Source organism: Rissa tridactyla, chromosome 6 (assembly GCF_028500815.1).
Source record: "Rissa tridactyla isolate bRisTri1 chromosome 6, bRisTri1.patW.cur.20221130, whole genome shotgun sequence".
NCBI classification, from domain to species: domain Eukaryota; kingdom Metazoa; phylum Chordata; class Aves; order Charadriiformes; family Laridae; genus Rissa; species Rissa tridactyla.
In genome coordinates, this window is record NC_071471.1 from 3,954,096 (window position 1) to 3,969,257 (window position 15,162).

Below are 15,162 nucleotides of genomic sequence, written 5' to 3' on the forward strand. Positions count from 1 at the left end.
GATTTCAGTGGTTGAATATAAACATATGTGTTGATGTTCCTTAAAAAATACGTACGTATTTCCAATTATTCTATATCCCTCATAACAAACTTACATTTTCAAAATAAAAGCAATGAATATAAAATAAATTTTCCCGTCACTCACTACAAAACCACTGTTGGACAAATTGGAAATAATCATTTGACTTGTGCAATAAATACGCAGTGGCTTCTTTACAGTCATGATCATCAACCACCAGGAAAAAAAAAAAAAAAAACACAACAAAAAAGACATCTGTCATGAACATCTTTGCTGAGAGTCTGTCACTAATGCTCACTCAATAACCAGCTAGAGATGCAGTCAGATTACGAATCTCAACATAACGAAAAGAAGGCACTGTAGGCAATGTAACTCCTTTCCAAGCCAGGTAAGTCCCACCCCCACGGGCACTGCTGTGGCTTCAGTACATAGCAGAAAACTGCCCAGTTGGTCACAGCCAATAGTTCAAATTCCAGTAAATCCCAAACACGTGTTAAATTCTAACTTCAGAACTCTAGCTTCAGCTCTGAAATACACCCCCGTCTTTGTCTACAGTATCAGTCAAACCACCGGATTCTACAAGCTAATGCTGAATTCAGGTGAGGAGATGAAGCAGTTGCTCAGTTATTATAAGTACCATTTTTGAACACAGTATTTCATTTTCTCATATATAAAATGGGGATTAAACAATGCTTCCTCATTCCTACCTTATCTTCTTTTGCTTAGTCAGACTGCTGTAATTTGGAGTAAAAAACATCTTCCGTAAAATGTACAAGCAACACCAATCTTGGGTTTCTATCATAAGCTTCAAAATGATACATTCTGTATGAATTTATATGTTTTCTGTGTTTGACTGGATCAGATGGAGTTGACATGCATTTGCTTCTTTCACTGAAATGGCAACTCTAGCTGGAAGAATGATGCAACGATTTTTTTTTTCCTTTTTCACTGACAGTTGACAGACAAATCTTGAGATAAACTGAGTAAAATTTAAGTCTAAAAGAGGAATTCAGGAACCGCATGTTTTAAACAGCAATCTGGTTAAGAAACATTCCGACAGAAGCCAATGCTAACTTTTTTTGAAGAACATCCAGTCTTGCTGCAATATCAAAAAGGAACGTAAAATTAATTCTCTCCTGACAGGCAGAAAATTGAACAGTACCGACTGTACACGGACAATCCATGGCAGTGGTTTCTACACAAACCCTGCGACTAACGATGACGGCTACGTTTTCTTGTCCATTCACCTTCTCTTGTTTATCGGAGCCACAGTTTCCTGGTTATTTGGATATTTTCATATTTGTCAGAGTTGTCTAAGCTGAAAACATTAAATTCCAGCACTCAAAAAGAAGCCCAGAAACAATCTTGCAATACTCGAGTCTTGACATCTTTCCAGAGCTTCACGAATAAATAGCACAGGAGGAAATGGAATTAGTTCTGTCCTGTAACACTTCTTTTATTTTGAAAGGGTTATTAGCAGGAGAGACATGGAAAATGTCAGGGGGGTAGTGGAATGGGGTTGTTTTGGACAGTTGTGTTGAACAGTGCAGCTGGTTCATCAAATTTTTACCAGGGGTTCTGCAATTCCAACTTATTTTTATTACCTAGTCTTTATCCATCAGAGTTCAAGCGTAAGAGTCCTTGAGGCTACTTGCTTTTAGGAACAAAGAACTACTGAAAAATTCTAAGCATATCTACCATAACCAGGCTAGAGCAGATAGAGAATATGCTGTCTGGCCAAACACAGTGTGACTGTCTGTCAGAACACCTCAGGTCTTTGGCAGCAAAGTCACCTCTTTCACACCTAATGCTGAGAAAATCCCCAGCCAGGGTTTTTTTTCCTTTGAATGCTGTTACTGCCCTGTTCACCACAATTCACGCGGCATCCCCAAAGTTCCTGTGCCAGTTTATATCAGCAGATTTCCCCTTGGTTTTATTGCTGCTGACAATAGCTGCAGAATAAAATACACATTGTCGGAAGGGAGTTTTCAGCAGGTTTGTATTTACCCTCTGCTTGAGCTGGATTATATGTTCTTTCATGCAAGAAGGGTAAAGGTAAAACAAAAACTCTCACTTGTGTGCTTAAGAGAATATGTGCTAAATCAAACCATTTCTGTGAAATATGCCTGTGCTTCTGTGTACAAAAATTTGGACAAGTTTGGTTTTGTGCGAATACAGTCGGTCTGTCACCACAGCAATATAGTTCTGCTTTGCGCACCTCAAATACCATTAAGCCATAAATACCAGTAAGATGCTCAGAACCAGCACATGAGAGGCTGATCAGCAAAGCAAAGCAAGTTATTGAAGTTATGGAGAGGCTGATCTGGCTAACTGGCACATTACGCGGCACATTACGCTGCACCTACGCTGCTACGTCGCCTCACGGCAGGTGAGAGCTGCTGAACACCGTGAATTGCTGACAGCTGCGGGAGGACAAACAGAAAAGTCAAGAGATGCTCCGAGTCATCCTGCAATTTCTGAGGAAAAAAACCCATACAGGTGTTTTTATGTGTGTCAGAGCACCCAAATGATATGGCAGACCATTCTAATGTCTTCATTACCATCAAAACAAGGTCAAATTCACATCTGAAGATTCAGTATCAACAGCAGACTGTCTCAAATACAGATATTAAACAGGTCCCCCCGCTCGGTTCTCACCTCACACACTGACAACTGTGCTTCTGTTATGTTAACTTCATCCAGCACCTCTGTCACCTAACCCTGGTCCGTATTCCTGTTCGCTGGCTGGAGGCTTGGATAGTTTGCTTTGAAAGTATAAAATCGTAACATAATTCGTCTTTAAAAAGATATGAGAGTTCTGTTGGTGTCTGCAGAACTCATGCCTTTGGAGGTGTGATGATGAAGAGACCGAGAAAGGATGTGAAAGCCTGGCATACGCGATTGAAGACAGGAATTTAAAAAATTACATCAAAAGGAATACATCACTGAAGAAAGTTAACTGGGGAAATCACCTGTGAAAATTGACACTCCAACGCGTCACAATTTGATGGTGGAAATCGTGGCATACAGCAAAAGTTTGCAGTTAGCACACCACACGGTGACGCGGGGGAAGGCCGCCGTGTATCTGCCTGGGCTTCCAAGGGTAAGGGGGTTTCTGGGCTTGGCTTGGATACGCAATATTCTTGCGGGCATCAGACTTCTGCTTTCCCAATAGTTCAGATTCGTTCTACACATGCCGCACGAGCACTCTAAGTGCTGTAACGCTGCCTGGAGTAATATTCTGTCTCTGCTGTTTGTAAATCTTAAACAATTCTGCCAAATCCTCTAGTTCGACACAGAGCAAATTTGTAACTGTAAAAAGGAAGATGCATGAACGGAAATCCAGATGTACAGCTGCTGTGATGCAGAGGCGACTGGGTCGCGCAAGCACAATGCCACACAGCTTTTTCAAGAACAATCTGATACCAAAGAGGGCATGGTGTCGTGGGAACAACACATGAATGTGAACGTACTCTGCCAAAACAGCTATGCCAGTAATAATACGCTGGCAGAAATGTTTCTGGTAAAACTTTGCAACATAAACACGCTGTAGATGGTTTGTGAAAGTGTTTCCATTTGGTATTACAGGGACTGCATCCCTGCCAAAACTACAACAGATGCTTCAATGAAATGCAAAGAAATTTCAAGCTGGTTGACTACAATGAGATTTTGTTTTGATTTTGAGCTCTGGCAGGAAACAGCATTAATACTGTTCTTCACAGTATTATTCTACTGACTCAAAATCTGCACTCTCAGTCTTTGGGATTGTACGGATTTGCCACCTTTGTGTTAATTTAGATATGTTGTATTATCTTATGTTTCATAAATTTAATATTTCAGTAATTTATGTCAATCTCGTATATCACTTATACATATGTATATAGCTACTTTTAGCTTTTGCAGTACAGAAGCATACCAAAAAGAACTCATTCACAGATATCACACAAGAAGATGAAAATATTTAGCAGAGGTAGCATGTAGCAAACCACTGATTTTGATTTTTAGTGAGATTACAGAGAAAGGAACGACCAAAGTTATGGATATCATTGCATTGCCCAGATGAATGGGTATTCTCTATTCATGTATTAAGAGAATTCATGTGAGTAGACAATGGGGAAATGGGAATACACAGCCCTCCCGTGCTTCAAAGGAACAGAACAGTATGATCCTGTTAAAGAATTCCTCAAATCAACATTCCTGTGCTGTATCTTATCTGTGGTCAAAATGTGAATTTCATTTACCACCACTCCTGCAGCCCAGCACTCTTCATTCCATTTGCTTCAGGAAAAGAATCTGCCTGTCATCTTCTTGAAAGTGTTCATACTTAAAAAAAATGGAAATACTGCAGTATGTTACACAAAAAATTCTTACTTCCCCTAGAAATGGAACATTCCTCCTTATTACTGTTTTTATTTAATGTTTCGAAGTTAATTGCATTATGGTAGTTAGTTCTACTTTATGCATCTCCATAATTGAAGTGTAGAATAATCTGGATCACTAATAATTTTCTCGAGTTATCTGTCAGCACCCATAACTCATCATAAAACCAATTATGTCACTTCTGGCATCCCTTTCAACACTTTGGTGCCTGCCAAAGTAAAAATCAATGCAAGATTATTATTATTCCATGGCTGATACTGGGTAAGCGGCTCCAGTGGCACTCCCTGTTGGGGGACTGCCACTAAAGCTTTTAGAACTGCATAATCCCAGTCTTATTAGGCTACTCTAGTGAGCACACCTCATAACACAGAAGTATTTTCAAACTTGTTCGTAACTCCAATTGACTAGCTACCATGAAGTAATAACACTGATGAAACTTACTGAACAATAGCACGCACTTCTCTGCGTATGCGTTTGATAAGAATGGAGTTTCACCCGACTTCTCCTGGTCTGGTGGGAAAAGCCATTCTCTGCCACACAGGCACACTTTTCTCCATTTTAATACTTGATATGTGTACTATAAAACACACCTGAAATTACAAGGTCTGCAAAGCTCACTTAAGATACCACTAAATTTTGTACCGCAACACGCCGCTGTAATGAATGTCTTGGTTCTTCACCACTAGGAAGCCTACATATTTCTCTTTCTTCTCTGAATCTTTCAGAGCAGCCTGGGCCTTGCAACAATCTACCCTAAATCCACCTTTAAAGTGCCAAGATCTAAGATAAATTGATCTGACAAGCATTCTGACAAATTACAGAATTCAGATTACAGACCTACCTCCTGAACAGCTGCATCTTTCTCATTCATTTTACCTGACACGTTCAGCAATCGCCTTCTTTTCAAAGTGTTCATGAAATTAAGGTAACTACTGTCTTCAGAAAGCACACGCCACAATTAGCCGATTATTTATTCTTACATTGAACTTCACATTTTTCCATCGTTACTTAGTACCAAGCCATTCACATTGAAAAAAAAAATCCTTAAAGCCCTATTTCCCTCAGAGAGATGAAGAGCCTCAAATAATTTCCCACCAAAACCAGCGTAAGGTTTTCCACCAGCTTCACTGGCCACACACGCAAAGCGCACCGCGAGTGATGTTCTGTGGCAAATGAGCTTCAGCCAATTGAACACTAAGCACACCGCTGCTACCAAGAATGAAACATGCTCATTCTTCGTGACCTTCTTGACCTGCATCCCACTATATTTGAGCGCTGGGCTAAAAAGTGGCAGGCTCATTGCTGGCAAATATGAAGGGATGCACACGGGAGAAAACAACCTATGAATATACAGGATGCATGTATTAGCTCATATCACTGAAGTAAGAAATATTCAAGTCATCATGAATAGTTAATAGATAACAGCAGTCTAAAAGACCAAAAGAATGTTGAAGATTATTGAGGAAGGACTAGAGAAGAAAATATCACGGAGAGCCTATACATCCACAGTGATCCAACATGTGGAATACGGGACAATAGTTCTAATGACCTCAAAGCAAAAGAGATGCCATAGAACTGCAGAAATACAGGGGTAACGTATTAGGCAGGAATGACTTCCCTGGGAGGACAGCTCAAACTGGTCACTACACTCAGACACAACACAGTTTGGAAAGGAAAGCAACTGGCATCAAAAAGTAAAGAGAGCACGTTTGTTTATTATTTCTCATACCAAAGGCATAAAAACCTAGTTGAGATAAACAAGCAGCAAGTTTAAAGTAAGGCAGGGCAGGGAGGGAATTAATTTGTGGGGAACGTTGCTATGGGATGTTATGGAAGTCAGAATGCAAATAAAAAGGGCACAGATAACTACACACGTAACAGTGCTGGAAATCGGTGCAGAGGTGTGGTTATGAGCCTAGGAAATCACAGAATCACAGAAACTTCAGAGTTGGAAGAGACCTCTAGAGATCATCTAGTCCAACTCCCCTGCTAAAGCAGGATCGCCCAGAGCACATCCCTCAGGATTGCACCCAGGTGGGTCTTGAAAATCTCCAGAGAAGGGGACTCCACACCCTCCCTGGGCAGCCTGTTCCAGGGCTCTGTCACCCTCACTGTAAAGAAGTTTTTCCGTGTATTTGAACGGAACTTCCTATGTTCCAACTTGTGCCCGTTGCCCCTTGTCCTGTCACTGGGAACCAATGAAAGGAGTCTGGCACCATCCTCCTTCAACCCACCCTTTAGATACTTGTATGCCATAATAAGGTCTCCCCTCAGCCTTCTCTTCTCCAGGCTAAAGAGTCCCAGCTCTCTCAGCCTTTCCTCATAAGGGAGATGCTCCAGTCCCTCAATCATCTTAGTTGCCCTACACGGGACCCGCTCCAGTAGTTCCCTGTCCCTCTTGAACTGGGGAGCCCAAAACTGGATGCAGTATTCCAGTTGTGGCCTCACCAGTGCAGAGTATTGCCCTGCCAACTGAGAGTAAGTGGGAAAGCATACCAGAGGAAGTATCATGCTGTGATTCCCTGACTTTATGCATTTATTCTCCAAGAATCTACTACTTGTTACTACCAGTGGTAGACTTTTGTACCAAACGGAGTTTTGTTCTTATCCGGTGAGGATATTCCTATCCTTACCAAGGCTACACCAAGAGGCTACACCAAGAAGGAACATAAACTATTTCTGAACTCAATCAGCTTGGATAAATTGGTTTGTCCATATCTAATACTCTTGAATATACAAAAAAAGACCCAAACCAGGTCAAACCCTCCTTCACTGTAAAACCATCAATAAAAAAAAAATTTGGTAATAGGTATTACTTTGTAACAGTTGTTTTTTTTCAGATATTTCATTTTTTTCTCCAGATATCTCAACCCTGTAACATCTTCACTGCTAGGCCTGAATGAATAAATCTCAATTTAGTAAAGTCAATATTCCTCTTACAATAATCACCATCCAGCACCAGTATGCCGCCTTGCATTGAATTCAACATTTTCTGTTTCCAAACCTCAATTTGATATGATAAAGTAAGTATAGCTTCCAGAAATACATACCAACTGTGTCTCAAAAATACCAATTACTGTGCATGTTCCCATAGATGTAGATCACACCGGTCAGATCTCAGCTGGTTGCTGAAGGAACTGAGACTGTAATTTTAAACACAATGTCCCTCACATAAGCAGCTCTAAAATACATGCTTCTACATACGGAAAATCGATTTTTTCAGTGGTATGAAACTTAACAATTTTTTGCCTTTTTAGGCAGATTTTTATTTGGCCATTAAGATTTTTCCAAAGGAAACAAAATACAGGGATTATTAATGGAAGCAAACATTATGTTAAAAAATTTATTGAACACGGATGCCGTAGTCAAATTAGCAATCATTGAAATAGAAGGAATTATATTAACTTATGAACAGAGCACATTATTTCCTGGGTTTAGGCCTTAGCTGGTACCAGGCCTCTCACGATCACAAAATTTTCAGTTCAGATACAGCAGAAAGTTGCTTAACAATAAGCTGTCCACTAAAGACCTACAATATTTTGGATTTTTTTTCCAAGATTTGTAACTCCAAAACCTCACAGGTTTTAATACATACAGGATGTATGTATTAGCTCACATCATTGAAGAAAGAAATATTCAAGTCATCATGAATAGAACAACCTCCACTTGAATATCCTACAATTTGAACTTCTATAATCTAACGTCAGAGAAAAATTGATACATGACAAAGACTTTCATACTCTTCAAAGCCACGACAGCTGGTTAACAGTGTTTTGTTCTACTCTAGTTCAGTAAACAAGGACTTGAATATTTGATATTTGGATAAATAGTACTAAAGTAACGAGATATTTATCTGAATAAAGCTGGTCAGAATACGGCATTTCCAACGTGCGAAAAAATTTAACAAAAATGCATTTGGTCTCAAATAAGAATAAAAAGTTAAAGTTTCAAATATTTTCATAAGCCATTTCTAGGGAAAAAAGCCAATGAAAATTAGTAAACGCTGAATTTATTCTATTTGAATATTTAATTTCTTTTAACATAAAAATCAGTATTATGTGAAAGGTCTTTTGAAAATGGAAGTTAAAATTTCTGAACACCTGTTTTACTTGCAATGGCAATGGAGCACACGCAGCCAGTTGGCTGGCTGGTACCTGTTGAGGAGCGTTAACTTCTGACGGAGGAGTATAAATTCTAACTGCAAGCTAACTTCTCACTATGGACTGTTTTTGCAAATATGAGTAAGTTATTATAAAGCTATAGATTTCTAGTCTTTGGAAGAAATAACTTGGCCTCATCTGTTCAGAGTACCACAATGAAAATACAAAGATTTCAGATTAAGGAATAGCAATAACAGCGCTTAGTTCACTAAATAAATTATAGCATTTCCTTTAAATCCCATATCCAAGTAACATTTTTACTTTAAAGATGTCCGTAAGAAACTAAGTCTTGATCACTCAAACTGTAAGGTTTCCAAGGTGTTCAGAGAATTGCATCAGAATTTCTGTAGTCTCATGAATACAGCTTGCTTTTGCCACTTAGAAGTCCAAATAAAAAACTGTTTTTCCTTTTAGCCTGCCTATCAAAGTCAAGAAAACTCCATATTCAAAGATAGAAGATGAAACGGTATTTCAGGATATGTAACGTTTCTGTATTTTTACCCACCTCTCTCTTTCACTCAAATAAAAACATATTTATTTTTAACTATACTAGCTCAAAGACAATCATCAGGCATAAAGAGTAACTGAGAAAGGCAAAAAAATATTTTAAATAGTCCACTTTATACTAGAACCAAAAAATTGTCGAAGTAGCAAGCATCATGTATCATGTGCACAGTGTAACACAGAATTCTGCATGCAGTCATACGCATGGATAACCGATCAACAATGCAGTGGTTTAGAACAGGCATTGTTTAAACAATTTGTCCCTCCATCGGACTCGAATTTGCTTTCTTTTAGTAATTATAGATGTTTTCATCGAGGCTCAACTGATATTTGTCTTTTCTTTTCAAAGAAATAAAACCTCATTAAGCTTTTTCCCCCTTAAAGGGCTGACATTGAAAATCAATGTGTGTGCTGTATAGAGAGGACATCTTTAGAGTTTTCATAATGGAGACAAGAAAAACCTCCACCCGCAAAGCCCCAGTAACCTTCCAGGTTGCCCAAAGCATGGAAACCAGCGTCAGCTTCAAAAAGCAAATTTGTAAAGTAAGATGACACTTTAGAATTCCAACTACGTACGCAGCAGCTTGTCTGCACTAACATGCAGCCACCAGAATCAAAAGTAGGGTTGAATGAAGATCTTACCAAGAAAAAGGTGATGTGACGTCACCTCACGAACGAAGCTGGATAAACGTTACCACACAAAGCAACATAAGGCCTCAGATAAAATACCGCACACTTTTCTAGACATTCACCCAAAGAAAATGCTTTCAAATTGGAAGGGGTGACAACCACTAGGATAAAGGAAGGGCAAAGGAAAGTCCATCTTGCAGGAGAAAGGGAACAATGGCTGGCTTAGTTACTCGGAGAAGAAGTTTGAAGTGGGGGAATAGAGGGAACCAAGAGGTAACACCACCATCATCTAGCTATAAAAACCAGCAGACAATAGATGAAATTTAGAAAGATTTTGATTTTCAAGCTATTAAGAATCTACTTTAAGATCAATTAAGCTAAGCTAAAGATGACAAATACGGCTGCATCTTTATAAAAGCATCCTAGGCTATAGTCTGAAAAGCAAAATGGAAATATAGTCGTATCCTAGTGCAATCTTCATCAAGTTTTATCAAAGTAAATTGTAATGCTCAATGAACCTACTTAAAATAATTTGTAATGATTTAAACAGGATCAAAATGCTTGACGTCAACTATCTAACAAATATTTTTCTGTGTTAGTTAACATTATAGAGCAAATACTAAAATACAGATCTATTCAGATTACACATGTCCCATCACACACTAATTAGTAAATCACAAGTTAATTATGCAGTAAATAATCACATAATAATCTACTTCCCTCAGTCCTTGGGAAGAAATCTGGTGAATCTTTTCACTCACTTTGGCATCAAGGATGGCTTAAAACCCACCGATCCCATTAAAAGGGCTTCAGAGAAGACTCTTGTCTTGTGATTGTTCCTTAACTGGCAGACTCTGCCATGTCTAGGAACATGTGCTGCTTCTTTAAAAAACAGAAGCAAAGCAGACAAACAAACAAAATACCCCTTAAAACCCCGAGATCAGTCACTGTCTATTTTGCCGAAGATGCTGATCCGTCTACACGCTAAATCTGCACATCGCTGATCTTTGTGAATTTATTTTTGTTGTTGCCAAAAGAAACGTTTCAATGGCAGCTGCTTTTCCAGAAGAAGTAGCTCCAAATAAACAAAGAAATCTGTTTGCGAGGTCTACATAGCTCTGGTTTATAAGACATCCAATGATAAGAAGTGTATGAACCCATTAAGTTGGACTCATTTATAGTCAGGTCTCTTTGTAGAAACAGGTCTTGCTGAGTGGACCGAGCGAAGAAAAAGCACTTCAGAGCAAGGAGTAATTTTGATTGGATTAATAAAAAACATGGAGGGAGTATTATATTGGAGTGACAAGAGGGGAGTCGGAAGACATTAACTTTGGGAGCATCCCCTCTGTAGAGCAGTCTCCAGAACCATGGGATGGCCACCCCTTCCTCCCATGTGAGCATCACTGTGACAGCTCATAAACCCAAGTATCTGGGAACGTGAAGGTGCCCTCAGAGAGCCCTCATCGCTGACAAAGTTGACAGCAATGAACTTGCTACTTCCTGCCATCTGGTGGGGCTCAATGCCCTGCACTCATGCCAGTAAGTCTAGTGTGAGCCATGCAAAATACAATCGAATCACATAAAATGAAGCATTCATACATAAAAGTACTTTGATCACGCAAGTCAACCAATGTAACAATAAAGAATATTCCAATGGTGAGTCTCAATGAAAAAAAATCCACAACTTTTAACTATGTTCGAAGTATTCACAGGAAAAAATAGTTTATCTTTCAACATTATTAACAAATTCAAATTTGGCCATGTGAAGGAAAGTGTGTATAAATGAGATCTTCATTTCTGTTACCTTGGCAATGGTCTCGTGCAGGCTGAAGGAGGGATCCAGCTCTTCAGTATTTGTTGTATGTACAGGAAAAAGAGCTTCATAGAGAAAGGTAGAATTCTGTGAGAAAGAAATAAAAAGCCTTTTAGGATTCCACATTGATTTTCATCCTTCAAATGCTTATTGGATCTTGTTCAGAGATTGAAAAACCCTTCAAATTATTCTTAAGTTTTGCCGATTATTAAACTTATTTCACCGATCTAATTAACTGATTCCAAGTCCCTGAAAGAGTCAAAAACCCCTACGTCTTATGACTTTGTTTCCGGAATGGCAGTTGTCTTTGTAATTACGCTTCCCAAAGCAGATAAAATTTTTGCCTAGAGGGAGAAAAAATACCCACACAGATTTCCTTTTGAGCTAGGTAGCAACCAGACATTTTATTAAATACATTATGATTTAGTCTTCAGAAGAAATGTAAACACCATAATCAAAGAATATACTTTTATCTTCTGCAACCATCCTACTTCTGTATGCAGTAATACCATCGACATAACACGGGGTTTTGGTCAGTTCCCTAGAATTACAATCTCTAGGTTGACCACTCTTTTTAACACCAGATGATCTTAATATATTATTTGTAGAAGATGTTCGCCTCTTCTTGTACTGAAGAAAGCCAGAAGTTAGGTTGTAGATTTGCTGTCACAAGGAAACAACAAACTGATACCCAGGTGTAGACTGAAAAGAACAAAGCAAAACCCCAAGCCTCAAGGGTGCACAGATGCCCCCAATGGGAATTATTTTAAACTGGTGTTCCTGAATCTGGTATAATAACCCAGAAACTAACCTGAGAAGAAAAATCTTTCTCTACATTCCTATCACTCCCAAGACATATAATTAATTATCATTGTTTTTGTGGAGCGCCTCTAGATTCTTTAGGCATGACCTGAACGGCCCCCCTCAAAAAGCTACGAACCTAGTGCCCTTCTAATCCCTGCCTGGTATAAAACCAGGCGTAGAGGTGCACCCTTGACAGACTGACACGCTCCGTTTGGTAAGCATACTTTGAACACACTCACTGTTCACAACAGCAACGAGTTCAGCACAAAAGCACAGGCCAAAGTTATTTCAGGGACCAGCAGGAGGGTGCGACGCCGCGTGAGCATCATGCCATTCTAAACTGTTCGAGCTGTGAGCAGTTCTTTTAAACATCCTCTTCAAAGTGAACTCTGATGCACAAATAACCAGAGATGTATCCACTGCATTTACCTATGTCCTGAAGAGGAACAAAAGTTCAGCTCAAGCTCTCTGCCTCTAGGCAACTAAGTTCAGCATCACAATATTTTGTATCTCCTTTTGGAAGGCCTAAATCTTTTCTTGTCTGTGAATCTTATTCTGGGCTTTTATTTTAATTTTACATGCCAGCACCTAAATATATTATTGTGTTTAGCTAGAATATCCTAAGGTCCCTTGTTGTCTTTAGTGACCAGTGCCCTGTGTACCACGCAGAATCACGGACAGGTTTACCAGCGGGATCGACCGGGGACTGCAGAGGGACTACAAGCCGCGCATTAACATACCCTTGTAGTGTGGTTCTGCATCTGAGCACTGGGAAACTTGTCTTCTCCTTTGTTTGACAGCCCTGGCAGAACCTCCAGGGAAGCACCCAGATTCAGATTAAGTTAGACTAGTCCTAGAACTAACGTTTTGCATGTGTCTCTTAATGCCACTGTTTTTTTTTCTTCTGGAGAGGAACAGTAACAAGAATATAAGAAAATGCATCCATTAAGAAAGGTTAAGCAGTGGAGTGTGACTCATGAAATGACTATATTTTCCCAGACTCACAATCATAACATTTTATTTATGCTAGTTCTGGAGCTTTACATAGGACCCAATAAAGAGAGTACCCTAATTCCAAGTGCAATTTTGATGTTCTACGAATTCACGTATAAAATAGTACTAGCTGGAATAAGAAGCCAACAATATCCCTGGCTCAGAAATACCTAAATCTTTGTGAGATTATACTACAATTTCATCTCTGTGAAAACAATTTTGAAAAATATCTATAGAGCCTTTTCAGATTGCATTCCAAATAAAATTCACAGAAGCCTGTGGCACTGTATTTAAGATGAGTAATTTTTCTGGTTTAGATTATTTCCCAGACTGTGAGGCAATATTGACAATATTCTGAAAGGATGCCCTTTTCAAATACCAGCTTCCCGTCTCTAGTACACTAATATTTCTTCAGTTTCCTCCTCTTTATATATACGGATCTTCAATAGCTTCTGTTCTTATTCTCCCAAAAAAGACTCATACTCTGTACTCACAAGAAGTGACGCCCCTTTCTAGGGGCATCACACCTGGTAATGGTGCCCGCCCAACACATTCTTCAACAGCCATAAAGTTATCTGCATTCAGAGATTGCAAATAACAGTGGTCAAATAAACCTTTGGTTAAAAAATATTAAAGCTGATCTGAGCTTTAACAGGACTGAATTGTAAGGCTGGCGGTCCACTACCTTTTCACTTGCTAAACACACTCGGTAGGATTTATTGTTTTAAACATCAGGAAGTGAGCACATGAGAGAGACAAACAATTTAAATGCTCTGTTCTGGCTTGTACAACCTCTTCTTATGCGACTGAGCTTTGCTCTTTCACATGCTGGGTTCTAAGCCATACACAGACTGAAGAAAAATAGTACTTTAGCTAAAAGAGCTGTTAACTTCAGTTCAAACAGAAGTTATGAAGAAGCAGAGAAAAAAACCCTACCCTCCTCCTCGAAACAAACAATATAAAGTATCTCACTTATGTACCCCTGGGGGATAAAATGGTGGTATCTGAAATACGCCTGCTGCATCAGAATCCCGTTTGTACTCCACAACGCAGCACATCACCTGGATCCAAGCGCTCGTTCTTAAGTGGGCACAGCACTGAGCTCTCCTCCCCAGCACGCGCGGGACACAGCTGCATGATGAGCACATCAGCGATGTGATACGCCAACACGCTCTGCTCAAAACTCCTCAACTTCGGCATAGTCCCCTGAAGATGCTCAATTCCCCCCCCCCGAGCTAGTACATTCACAGCTAAATTAAGCTTCTTTGACCAGTGTGACATGTCTCATAGACATGTTCAAGAAAACTCAGTGAAAGGTATGTCTCAGAAAGGTATATCTTACATTGCTGATAAGTTTGCTTTTTATTATTTTTCTACCAATTAATGCCTCCATGTTCAGTATTCTATCAGTATTGCCATACATTTCTAGAACATTATTGCTGGCAGTAAGCTCCCACCACTTTCTTTAAATAAAAAAATACATGTATAATTAGCACCGACTCATAAAAATTTCGGCGTTCAGTGATGCGTCTGTGTGTTGTATAATTTGTTACAGAAGTATCAGAATAATAAATGAAGTTATCCTTCCCTTCAGAAAACTTTTTTTTAAATTATTTTTAGATCTCCGGGAGAAGATGCAGGAAGTCATGTATTATAAAGACAAAACACATACTTCAAGATTAATTTACAACACCTCTTCATCTTTGGCTTGAGTTTGCGCACTAGTTTGCAGAGCCATGCCATTTGACTGGGGGCAGGTTAAGGAACACTGTCATTCTACTATGGTGGTGCTAATGCTCTTCATCTTCATTCGCATAATTGCAATCAATAACTTAAAGAGAATTACATTATTTATATTCA

At 39.2% G+C, this 15,162-nt stretch overlaps 1 protein-coding gene across 13 annotated transcripts in view; it reads right to left on the reverse strand.

Moving 5' to 3' along the window:
• The window catches only part of NAALADL2 (N-acetylated alpha-linked acidic dipeptidase like 2), a 647,972-nt gene that overhangs the window by 224,644 nt on the left and 408,166 nt on the right, over positions 1–15,162 (reverse strand). For all 13 annotated transcript variants that reach the window (XR_008467120.1, XR_008467121.1, XM_054206722.1 and 10 more), the window contains one exon: positions 11,497–11,592. Coding sequence is in view for 11 of the 13 variants with exons in the window: in XM_054206722.1 (XP_054062697.1) it covers positions 11,497–11,592 (96 nt within the window). In the remaining 2 variants the exon portion in view is untranslated. The remainder of the gene's footprint in view (positions 1–11,496; positions 11,593–15,162) is intronic.